At 32.8% G+C, this 13,418-nt stretch overlaps 1 protein-coding gene across 1 annotated transcript in view; it reads left to right on the plus strand.

Annotated features, from left to right (window-relative positions):
• Positions 1 to 9,551, plus strand: part of LOC130891522 (trichohyalin) — a 131,339-nt gene extending 121,788 nt beyond the window's left edge. Inside the window, exons 4-8 of the mRNA XM_057796333.1 lie at positions 1,029 to 1,212; positions 2,869 to 3,237; positions 3,299 to 3,511; positions 5,786 to 6,133; positions 6,259 to 9,551. Of these exons, the coding sequence (XP_057652316.1) occupies positions 1,029 to 1,212; positions 2,869 to 3,237; positions 3,299 to 3,511; positions 5,786 to 6,133; positions 6,259 to 6,841 (1,697 nt within the window). The 3' untranslated portion in view covers positions 6,842 to 9,551. The remainder of the gene's footprint in view (positions 1 to 1,028; positions 1,213 to 2,868; positions 3,238 to 3,298; positions 3,512 to 5,785; positions 6,134 to 6,258) is intronic.
• Positions 9,552 to 13,418: the final 3,867 nt, after the last annotated feature.

Consider the following 13,418-nt stretch of genomic DNA (forward strand, 5'->3'; position numbering starts at 1 on the left):
AGCGAACTTTAAATTAGTATCAAGAAATCGTGGCACTCACCTTGCAGATAACTTTTTGACTCAGCTTAGTAAAATAAATGAAATTATAGGACATTGCATTGGACTATTGCATAAGTGTAACATAATTTGTATGGACTACTATGTATTTATAACAAGCGAAGGCAGACATAGATGGCCCCTCTGCTTCTCTTTACAAACAGCTGCTCCGATTAAATATGCACGGAATCCTACTAGTGATCGGGATTTTAAACGGTCATCTTGGACACGATCTTCACACCATGGGCATCCTGGATGATTCGGAGTGCTGCTGGTGCATGGGGAAGGATGAAACTGCAGACCACGTCATCTGTGAGTGACCAGTACCGACATAAGCGCGATGCAAACAATTGGGCAAACCTCACAGCTTTCCTAATGACATCAAAAGGTTCAAGCATGAGCGCCTGATCGGCTTTTCAAAGGACATCAGTCTTTAGTAATGTCAAGTGTGTCACGACTGACCTATCAGAAGGTCTATGTGTTTAACGGCCGTTGGCCGCTCACAACGTCACTATGAACTATTTATTTACAATTGTTTATTAACTCCAAGTGTCAATAATCATTTTATTGTTAAAAGAGATTTGTAACTGTCTATATAATTACTTGAAATTTGCATGTTAATTATTTTCACTAGCTAGAAGCGTTGATTTACAAATAAAGGAGAAAAATATTTTGCAATAATAATTTCTTCATTGCGTTATTGCTAGCATGCACGTTAATAGGTAGAAGGACATTAACTGAATAATAGCACAATGTCATTTATAATATTTATTACTGTAGAATAATGAAAACATATTAAACAGTGTCTTTCTGTTCATAATTCTGACTATTACTGAAATTGATTGAAATTTCAATTATTATTCATAATTCTATCTAATAAATGTTGACACATTCATAATATTTGAACAAACATATATTTGAAATTTTATAAAAAAAGTGTAATTGTGCTTATTACGTAAATAATAGACATGATAATGGTATTGTCATTTCAGATGAAGATTGGAATGGAGATCCAGCAGAATCAACAATATATTTAATGCACCAACCCGCTCAAATAGCTAGCTCAAAACAATCCAGAGACAAGTCTCCAGACAATAATCAAAGGTTCTCCAGATATGCAGAATCTCACTCACCAAAATATGAAGAGTTGAACTTTAGATCAAGTAAAAATGTCAGGTCAGTTCTAATATAACATTATTTTGAACTTATAGCATAAGTTTCATGTCGTAATTAATGTTGGATAAGCAAATTTTTCTATCCATCTATTGGAAGCATATTTTCCAGAGTTTTCAACTAATTTGTTATTTACTCCTCTCAATTATCATCTCATAATTAATCCAATCTTTTTATTATTTTGCATTATTACTACCATTTCTGACTAAAATTTTCTCCTTGTCACTTAACAGCTGTTTCTCCAGTATTCCCTTCCCTTTGCTGGCATTTTATTCTTAGATACAATCCCTATCGTTTTTTCAGTCTTTCAGTACTTACTATAGTGTTAAATATTTTTTGTTTTCTGTTTCTGGTTACTTAATAAATTCTATATATAATATTCAATATTTTCGCTATTGTTTCCAAATTATCAACCCTCTATGTCCGTCAAAATGCTAACGAAATGCACGAAAATGTGATTTTTTCATCTTCCAGCCTGCCAAATGACGTATATTCCTTAAAAAGTGAATCTTCTTCTTTTTATTATGTCTTGTCAGGTCCTTGGACGTTGGTAATCACAATAACGAGTTGAGCCATACTAAACAATTTTTCGATGGTATGTATGCCTGTCCCGTATGATCCTCAACAAGGAGATTTCTTTTCTTCCTACTTTCCTCTATTTTGATCTTATTTATAAGTTAAAGAGCCTGTCAACGATTTTCTCTAAAGACATCACCGAGGAATGACGTTTTTCGGCATTTAACTATTGTCAAAAGTTTACTAACTGCATTTGTATTTGCCCTGTTTAAAACCGCTTCATTTCCTTACATAGCTACTCTTGGTATTTTTAGCATCCTTGTGTAACCAAACTTCAAATGCTTCTATAAGGTTAATTGTGGTGGTTTTTAGTTATCAGACTCCAGTTCCTGACGAAAGCCGAAACTTAATATGACATTTAAAGATGCTCCCCTTCATGAACATATTTTATGATATTTGAGCGACCCAAGAGATCATCACACAAAATAACGATGTTAACTCTTTTCCATTGAAAGCTTATTCAAAGACTTTGATGAAATATAGTTCAATAACAAAGGAGACAGGACACATACTTTTCGATCTCCTCCTTGGATTTGACGTTCATCTGTTTTCTATTGATTCGAACGACCTCCTTCTGTTGCCAGTACAGTACATATGTCTTTTCGATCAACACTACGAGTCTCTTTATATAAATTTATAAGCTTTTCGTGATGAATTCTGTCGAAAGCCTTTTCGTAATAAATAAAATCTTTACGTTGGTCGCGATAATTTAGGGGAGACAATATTCAGAGAAAACATTGATACTCTGGTACTAAGGGCGTTTCTGAAAGCTAACTGCGTCTCGTCTACATCATTTTTACATTTAATTCTTATTGATGTGTGATGCGAAGAAAAAATTTTTGTGTACGGTTCATCACACTTATCGATATGTGTTCGTAGATTTTTGTTTTTTGGAGAATTGTTGTAAATATCGATTTTAGCCATTCTTCTGGTACGTCCTCCGTGTATCATTAAAAGGTTTAACGGTGATGTGAAGATTTTTTCCGTTCATAATTTGAAGTAGTTTTACTAGATTGTCATGAGGTCCAACAAGTGGATCATAGAATAATTTTTGATAACTTTTCTTATCAATGTTCATTACAGAGATGAAACTCAAAAGTATCTGGAAAAACCAATTTCCAAATACGCTGATAACAAATTTTTGGAGCGTCAGAAAAGTTTGGAAAAGGAAATGTTCGCTCACAAAAAGTTCGTAGATCGACAGAGAAGTTTAGAAAAAGACGTGGGTATTCAAAGGGGTTTTGAGCAAGATAGACGTTCGGGAAATTTCGAAAAGAGCGACAAGTATGGTGAAAAAAGATATTATTATCAAGGAGAAGATTCTAGAGAGAAATTTGACAGGTTTTATGAATCTGAAAAATCACGACAGGCGAACGATGATTTCTCTCCCCGAAAGGAGAAATCAAAACAACAAAAATACTTTGAAGATGATGGTTTCGATGAAAATATGAGGTAATTATCCATTAAAACTCATTTTTATTTTTCGCGAATCTTATGAAATTACTCTTTTTAGATACAGAAATAAATCGACAGATTTTGAAAGAAATCGATCTCGTTATACTTACGAGGAAGAAGAATATTTTGACAATAGACAGTATAAAGAACCATCAGCACCGAAAATTCGACAAAGATATCCATCAGACGATTCCAAATTCTACAAAGGAACATTCAGGTCTGATGGAAGTGATCCAAAAAGTCCAACAAGAAGTTCCCCTGATGATTCTAGGTTAGTATATGTCTACTGTTGCCATACACCCTAAAGTTCATATGATCAGTCATCTAGAAGTGTCGGAAGTTCGGTAAAAAATTCGAGCTTATCTATTATAAGTAGCATGACACATACCTAGGAACAAATAAGAAAATGCTAAACTAAACATTTAATTGCTCATCTTGACGATTTTCAATGAGTTTCACGGTAGGATGGTATCACTTATTTAGAAGGATTAGTTCCAAAACCGTTTTGAACAAACTGAAGACAGATTCCTACTAACTCCCGACACATATAAAGTTATTGTTTTCATAGTTGTAGGTATTTGTTATTTAATAGATTACGGAAAACTGACAATATATCCAGGCAGTTCTAGAAAAAAGTTGAATTATTTTGGAGTATATACCATGTATATAAATGAAATATAAAATAAATCAAAATTTTAGCAGGCTACGTTATACATTGTTCATATTAGTATGTATATTTTGAGCTCTAGAAAAAATAATTTGGAATTAACTCTCGAAAAAGTAGTAAAAATTAAAAGCTCTTGTGAATTATGTTATAAAAAAAAACATCTTCCTGACCTCGAATCATAGTTTCCGAAAAGTTTTTTATTACCATTGAGTAATTTCTTATAGTACAGGAGGTGTCAATCTAAAAAGTTCCCTCGCACCGTGCAAGTAATTTTGTTTATGAGAATTAATGTTTGCGTGGATTTGCAAAGCCGAAAAATCGATAAATGTTTCTCTCTCATGGTATGAAATGGTTTGCCTAGAGTGTATTCGATAGAAAATTACATTTTCTTTAAAAAAAATTTAGAGGAAACTAGAAAGTTTTTTGGCTGGGAGGGTCAGGCAAGCCTTTTTTAATGAGTTTTAATGAGTTTTTTTATTTTGTTCGTTTTAATTCCACTTCAAGATTATCTTGGTTGGCGAGCTCAGAAACGGCCGGAACTATCCAGTAAACCAGCTTAAAATCCATTGAATCCAAACTCATTTTTAATACATAGAATTATAGTTAATGAATAGAAACTAGAATAAATGTTTCTCTGTGGAAATACTATTGTTTCATAGTGATTATAATTTAATATACTCTGCTAATATTTTTTTCTATAAAATCACATTTTTATATTTTTCTATACACATAATGAAGTTCCTGTAGTGGTAAGCTCCTTGAACTACGATAGTTTCTATATTTCTGTAGTTTTTATGCAGCTGTACACTCCCGATTACCTAAATAAGAAAATCTATCAGACTCTCTGAAAAGCTGTTTGTTTTGTATTCTTTTTTGTTACTCTCATTTTAGTCCGGGAGCCAGCAACAGATATACACGACCAAGTTCCTCGTAAGAGATAATTAGTAGAATGCACCAGAAAGTATAATAAAGTCTAGTGAACGTCAGCTGCGGCTCGGTGGGTGAAATGAGATGAGAAAAAAAAAAGAAATTTAGTCATTTCCTTTCAATTATAAATTTGCGAAACTGTTACTATCCCAATATCTCGAGGAAAAAAAATAATCAGCTGACTATACTATAGTATAGATACGTCAGTTCGCGCTTCGAACATGGACAAAAAAATTATATTTTCAGTGATTTTGTGTCAAATAAAAATTTTATTAATAATAGCTTATATGTAAATGTGAATAAATATATAAGTCAGCTGGCTATATATGGGAAAACTTTGGAAGTTATTACGTAGAAGCATCTATTACATCAGCTGACCAGGTTTTCCTCGATTCACTGCTAGCTGGTTTTTTATATATTACAACAGTATATTTTCAACTGGGAGGAAATGTCTGAATTTCTTTATTTTTGTTGTGCGTGGGAGGCTACTGCCACTTATCCCAGCCGCAGCTGACGTTCACTAGGTTTTATTACATAACTGATGCATCTCACCAATTAATTTTTGAAAGGAAATAATTAACCAAACTTTCACCTGTCTCCTGGACTATTTCAATCCATGTCCCCCTAAATCCACTACAATTTCAGGGACAAACTTAAAATATCCCTCAATCTACATGCACAAACAATCCAATAAACATTTCAATTATTTTACCATATAGAATTAAAAGTAAACTTACGCGAATTAATTAAAATTACTAGTATCGAACCATATGGTATTATTAATAAGCATTTATTATGAAAAACATGATGTTTTATCAACTGCACCTTCTAGTAGATTTGAAGATCGATTTAAGAGATTTTTATCCAGAGACCACGTTTTACGATGGTTTCGAAGACATTTATTTTCTTAACTATTTATTATAATGATCTATCTTATTATTTCCTTTGTAGATATTATACAGAACCAGAAATAAAGCCTAGATCCCTTTCTCGGCCTTCCCAGAAAGACAACTATTCTAAATCTCGCAGTGACCGTGAAGAAAAATCTGTAAGATCACAAGAACTTTTTGAAGATCATAGAAAGATAGGGCAATTCAGATCGCCTACTCCTAGTTCGGATGATATAAAAGCTCCTAGTGACAGATTTAAGAATGCTAAGGAAAAATTCATGTTAATGGAGAGAGAAAGATTGGAGATCGAAAGAAGAAGACCAGAACCTCCAATTTCTCCAACTAACGTTAAAGAAAAACCTTTTTCTAAGAGGTATAATGATTCTGGTTATCCAAATGATAGAGAAAGGTATGTTATAGTATTTTTTCTCCATCAGTATCTTGAACAAATGACAATGTAAGCATATTGCAAACTTTGTTAATCATCTTTTAACATTATGAAAAATTTCATTGATATTAAATACTTTGTTTTAGATATTTCAACGATCACAGAGGACACCATTTAGAAGATCCAAAACCTACTCCAGCACCAAGACACATCTCCGAAGAAGTTCGTTATAGAGAACGAAACAGAGAAATGCATCGAGACAGAGATCCTCAAATGGACAGATATCGCCAAACTGACAAATTCGATCCAAAAAGAAGATCAATGTTTTCGTTAATCGAAGAAGAGCACAGAAAAAATTCGAATGAAATAGCGAAGGAATTGAAAAGGAGATCGTACATGGACAGTGGAGGATACGATGAAGACATTGAACGATTGAATCGAGATCGAGATAGACATTTCCAAGAATTACCGGAATCTGACAGATTTTTAGATGGATACTCAAAGTCTAGTATAGAGATTGATAAAGTTGGTGAGATGAAATTTGATCAAAAGTTCATTAAAAACCAGAAACAAGTTAAGAATTCAGCCGGATATAGACACAGCTATGTCGAACCGAAAATGAGAATGGATAAAAATACTAAGAAACATTTATCGGAGATGTTGCACAGAACCAACAGTTCTGTAGGAAATAATGGACGTGTAGGAATAGCCAGCGTTCATCCATATTAGTAAAAAAAGGAATTAATAACTGATGTATGAAATTTTTGGTGACGGTCTGGAGTCGATAAATGTGTTTGTATATTATTTATACTAAGTTGTTAGTACTTGCCTGAACACAGGTAACTGCTCAAGAGTATTTATAAAGAAATTATTGTTTTGGGCATACGTATCTTTGAGAGATTAGTCAGAGAAATGTCAGTTTGGGTAAATAATGAGAAAATTGCATAAGTAATATAAATATCTGAGTGCTTCCACAGTTTCTTTATTTTCATTAACTGCATTGCTGTGAAAATATATGTTTTTCTGGAAATGATCAAACTTCAGTTTGATTGTATGTACCTACATAATTCAAAAATTAGAGAAATTCGAATTCGCCAAGCTCTTACCTCATAGTTAATCTCCTTCTGAACTCTTCTACTATTTCTCTTGAATTGTATTGAAATTTGATAAAAGAGCTTAAACTAAACAAAAATATGGAACATACCTTTGATGAGGTTGAGTTTTTCATAATAACACATTATGAATTCACTATTTAGAAGCTTTGAGCATTGGGCAGCAAATTAAATGCCTGTGCCACATCTACTACACTCTTTATTAAGTTGTACGGATGGAATTGATACAGGAATTTGAAATTTCATGCTTATTGTGATGTGTCTGGAGAATCAAACCAAGGTTTCTTTTGTACGCTTCTCTCAACAAAATCGAATATCATTTTGTTCATGAGAACATGGTTAAAAATTTGATACCTTCCAGTTCAATAGGAAATAGACAAATTCAATTAAGAAATAAGTAGTAGCATCAGAAAAATATGGTACGGTTTACATATCTATAATCAAACTAGAGTTAAAGGAATTAACATATGAAATGATCGACAATATAAGAATGGAACTGTTCTTACGTTTAGGTACGCAATAATAAATGGAGAAAATTGAATTACCGGAACCCATGATAACAGTTCAAATTAATAATAAGAGCGTCACTTAGTTGCTTAATCATCTTAGCAAAGTATCATGATGTTGTTGTTGATATTGATCAATCAAAATGATCAAAGAATGATCAATAGATGTAGTGTACAGATCAAATTTATTGATCAAAATAGTTTCAAAAATATTGATAGAATCAGTGTAATAACGAATTTATTGTTTCGAAATAGGCATCTGTTTTATGACTACTTCATTCGATTCCTCTTCCTTTGGTGAAAACAGCCAGATCTGGAGAATGTGTTGGGTGCGAGAGCTAATTGAATTTTTCTATTGCTTTTATCAAATTGAACGTGGTATGAGGCATTGTTTTGGCGATAAAGGATAGTCTCTTCTGCATAGGGCTATAACCTAGTCCATTATTACGTTTCTGTTAGCTTCAGACTATAGTGTTGAATACAGGTTCCATCCACGATCAGATCGATTGTATTTTGACTTAAAAGCTCTATTTAACGCTCCAAATCATCAGATTATTGTTGTTTTTTTTCCATTGCGAGGAAACGCAGCATTCATTTGGAAAGAATCTTTTTTAGGCACAAAGAATAATGTAAAATTCATATATCTTCGTAATGCATACTATCTTTTTTAAGTTTACTATATGGTCTTCAAACCGTGATTCTAGCAACTCTATACTCTTGAAGATGCAAATGCTTGATCATATTCGGCGCTCTTAAAACCACGTTTGAGTTTGGTATGTTGGTCAGTTATGGTGGATTTTCCTAGAAAAAAGTCACTGTTATACTTCCCAAAACAAGCCTTCATCTCAACGGTATAGTTTGGTTCAAATGCTTAATCAGAACAAAGAACTCTTTTTACTATTCTTTTTAACTATCCTTTAAATGTTGGTATAACAAGGGAAAATATAAAAATGTGATTTGTTGTTGGAATGTGATGTAATGACTTTCAACTCTAATCAGATATTAGATGGCTTTTCTTATTGGGACGGAAAAATATTAAGTCATTAAATCTACAAGTGATAGTACAGGAGCCTTATCTTATATAGTGGACAAGGAAAAGAAGATGCTTTTACAAATAAAAATCAATTATGAAAGAAAACTACTTTGGGGAGGCTAATATTATATGAAACTATTAAGCTAATGAATTAGGTATAAGATAACAATGCATTTTCCAATATTCTGATCAAAATTAATAAGATGAGATTGTCTCAAAATTAAGCGTTTGTTTTTCTACAAATTTCACATTTGTCTTAAAGTTGACACAAACTGATTTACTTTCCTTTTCCTCCAAAAACTGAGTTATAACGTTTTTATTGTTGCTAGAAAATGTACACACCCTTTGTACTATTACTCCAATTGAAGAATGGTAAGATTCATTGCAGGAAACTTTCGCACGAATAACATAATACTCTTGTGATTTCTTGAAGAATCAAGGAAGATGGTTCAGAATTATTAATTTCAAATGAATTTGTTTGGATTCACTCCTTTATATGGTTAATTAGAATAGTTCTACAAAAAATATCTTCTCTATACAACAAGTGAAAGGTTAGCAGAACCAAGAAAATCCTAACACTCACGGATAATAGGTTCAAAACTGGTGCTTCTCGGTTCTTGTGAAATGTAGAGGTAGGTTTGTCTGGATAAAGTATTTTGACGTTTAAATATTGGAATAATGATAGTTATGAATCAATATCCATCGCTTCATATTTATCTTTTGTTAAGTTAAATGTATCTGTTATAGAATCTACTTTTGACAGAGCCTCAATTCCTTGAAGAAAGAAATAGAAAGATAGAAAACATATCTCAAATAATTTTATTTAGATCAATAAAATTTATTTTGATGATTGTGATACCGTTGAATAAGTATATTATCAAAATCTATCTTCTTCTTAACTTATTTTTCATCAAAGTATACCATATCATCTTTATTCCAATAGTTTATATTTTTTAAATATAGATATGTGCTGCTTTTGATATTAGAAGCAAAAGAAAATTTTTTAATTATTTAAATGTTATCTTACTAAGCAAAATTAATGGAGCAGCAGCTTCTACGTCCTTTTCTTAATTGGTATCTTGTACGTATTGAGCTGCGAAGACATGTGAGAGTGGAGTTGCATTAATTTGCATTTGAATTGAGATGGAGTTTTTAAAAAATCGAGGTTTCGAAGGGGAAGAATAATATTTGCACTCGTGTGATAATTAATTATGTTTTCAAGAGCCGGATGTCAGAGATTTGAGGTTTTATGTTTAGAAAGCAAATGTAGCATTGATGGCAACAATGTCTCTGGTGGGGTGAATAGGACAGATTTTTTTTATAAATCGCTAATTTTGAATGTTTACTTGGAAAATTTAAAATTAACATCAATTTTCATCTCAATCAGTTACAGTTAAGCAATTTATAAATTGATATCAAGAGTGTATTCATAGTTTTTCTATATTCATAGAAAGAAATAAAGAAATTATACAGTGGTAATAATAATGTAAGTTTTCTCTACCCAATTTTTTATATAGTAAAGAAAATTGATTATATCTTATGGTATTTTAACTCAAAAAATAACAAATATTTTAGTAATAATTAGTGTAGTCACGTAAGAATTGCTCACGCCTTATAACTAATTAGTTAACATTAATTTATAGAAAGAATCATACAGGTTGTTCTAGAGTTTAAAACAAATTAGGTCATCAAAATTAATTATAAATTGTGTATATTTTATAATTATTGTGGTTCAAATTTTCTTAGGATTGTTTTTTAACTAAAATTGTTATTTTAAAATTTAAAGTTTATTAGATTCAACTGAAATTCTGGTGGAATACGAGAAGTGTGTTAAATAAAGTGATTTACTATGTGCACTGTATATTTTGTAACACATTAAGAGCTATTCAAATATCATATTTTCTATTGAAATATTCTGAGTTTTTTTTTCAAATTATTTATTTTTCTTATGTGCCTTTATATTTCATAGATATATATATTATATTGTAATGTAAAATATATGAAATTTTAACTATATTGTTTCTGTTTTTATACTGTTATTTTCTTATATAAATAAAAATATATTTCTTGACAATATCGTTTCATTTTTTATTCCTCATAGAAAACTTCTAACGTTAAAATTGAGTTTATTCCAAGGGCCGTTGTTTTCAATCTCCGACGCTACACGGGCAGAATAAAGCGAAGCTCTCGCACTACACACTCCGCCATTGTTGACATTCAGGCGTCAGTCGGCGTTGAGCTACAGCCACCTAAACATGTCCGCCATTATTGATACTCCCGCCAAGTGTGAATTGCGAAGTGTGATTCGTTTTCATAAGTGCGTGAATGGTGTCGAAAGTTTAAAGATGGCCGTAATAATGTGCATGATGAAGGGGGCCAAGGACGCAAATCTGTCGTTTTAGATGACCTGGTTCAACGAGTTGACAGAATGGTTAATGAAACCGCAAATTCATTATTAATGCTTGTTTGCGGTATTTCCAGAAGTTTCAAGGTCTCGTACTATTAACAAATAGGGGTGAGAAAAAACACATCAAATTTAGTCTAAATTACTTAGTACGACCATCCTGTATTAGCTAAATGGAAAATATAAATTACTCCATACAAAACTATAAGAAAGCTCTGGGTACGAAAGCCAGGAAAGAGGGAGATAGATATTCGTTGGTTAAATTTTTGAAGTTGGCACTAGTATAGAAATTACTCCTCTACAGGAACCATGAATTATAGCAAAGACCTTTAGAAGAGAAAACCAAAGAGAGATAATGTCAGATACCCCCTTTGCGTCCGAGGTCATAGCAGCGCGACTAGAACATCCTAGATGAATCTATCACAGTTGGTCAGAATTTAGAAGGCGCAGGGCAGCTAGTATAGGCAACTCATTGAGCACACATGCGAACCTGAGGAGAGAGTCCAACTCTTACGAATGAGATCGTGAAGAGAAAGGAGAACCAACAATTAGATTGAAGTAAATAGGCGTCAAGATGAAGAGCGAGCAGCAAAAAGACATCTCATTCTAGCAATCAAAAAAAGAAACATCGCACTGGAAAGCACTCTGCGCCGAAATTGATAACGCTCCCGAGGAACTATGGTGCAGAATTCTACTGAAGAAACTAGTATGCAAAATCTACCACGAGACGAAGAGACAATGGAGGCGATAGCTGCAGCCCTTTTTTGTGCACACGAGGAAAGACAATTTCGACAAATAGACGTCCTTTTCCACGAAATATCTCTATTCACAGAAGAAGAATTAGCAACAGCAATGCGATTGTACTCTTAAACTAATGTAAAAAATAGCTCTCGCATTACTACATCATATGTATAATACATGTCAGAAAACTGGGACTTTTCCAGTAAGATGAAAATGTAGAATATAGCTCTTATAGATAAAGGAAAAAAGGGAACCAAACAGTGCATCAAGGAACCGGACTCTGTGTATGCTAGATACAAGGCTTCAAACAGCAGTGAAAGCAGTTCGGTTTTCTAAGTGGCAAATCAACTGCTGATGTGGCTTTAGTAAGAGCAGAAACGTCTCATACAGAACAATAGATTAAACTACACACAAAGAAGATTATTCTACTCGCACAATTGAAGCATTGAAGAATGCTTTCAATTCGAGTGAGTTGGAAGATAAGTACACTGTTATTTCTATACATTCAGCATGACAAAGAAATATTTTAGCCACAGACAGCTTTTTTATTAAATAGATGGTGCTCTGAGAAATACGAGAGGATCCGCAGGAGCTGCACGAAGATCATTTCTAGAACCGGAGTCTTGGAACTTATCCTGTGATGATATTCTCAAGATAGTGCTGTTCCATGAATGCTATCTTATAGGCCAAACTCATGATGTGGCTATCCTCATCACTGGAAGGAACAAAAAAAAAGATCCACGATAAGCTAACCAGTGCCATACGGATGTTGAGAATATCTTGAAGACCATAGACTATCACTAGCGACGGAACACACTGATTTTATCTTTTTGACTAAGAAGCAATAGGCAAAGTTTTATAATATTGAAATGATTGAAATAGTAGAATCCTTCATCGAGACGATAGAATCCATAGAAGATTTAGGATTCATCCTAGTCTCGAAAATTAGTTTTAGCCAGTGCGAGAACCATACAAGTAGATCCGCTACAAAGCCAGAATTGCGAAAGAATAGTCTTGACCATCGACCAGTGACACCAGAGGATGCGGATCAACGGGATAGTTAGACTACACGCTTCTTACCACATGTTAAAGGCAAGCAAAGCTGTACAGATCGTTTATTCTATCAGGTGAATTTAATGAAATTTGTAGAGAATATAATTCATCGTTACCACTTCAATCGACATCACACTGTTTTTGGAATTAATCAATTGGTTACTATGAGCCAACATATTCGTATGGATCTAGAAGATCCTGAACTTATTCATTTCATTACAGCTACATTGACAACAATATAAATAACAAGTTATATCGAGAGGGAAGAATGGTGGAATTAATTAAAGAGAACGGTTATTACTTGCTCATACTTCATACTTATAGTGAAGTGAATGTGTTGACATCTTGTGTGTGTAGGAGAGTTGTATGTTGAGATTATTAGAAGAAGCTTTTACTAATATTCATCAGCAAAATTCAGACTTTTAGAATATTTGCATATAGGTGAATATTGAGAAGT

Source organism: Diorhabda carinulata, chromosome 3 (assembly GCF_026250575.1).
Source record: "Diorhabda carinulata isolate Delta chromosome 3, icDioCari1.1, whole genome shotgun sequence".
Taxonomy (NCBI): domain Eukaryota; kingdom Metazoa; phylum Arthropoda; class Insecta; order Coleoptera; family Chrysomelidae; genus Diorhabda; species Diorhabda carinulata.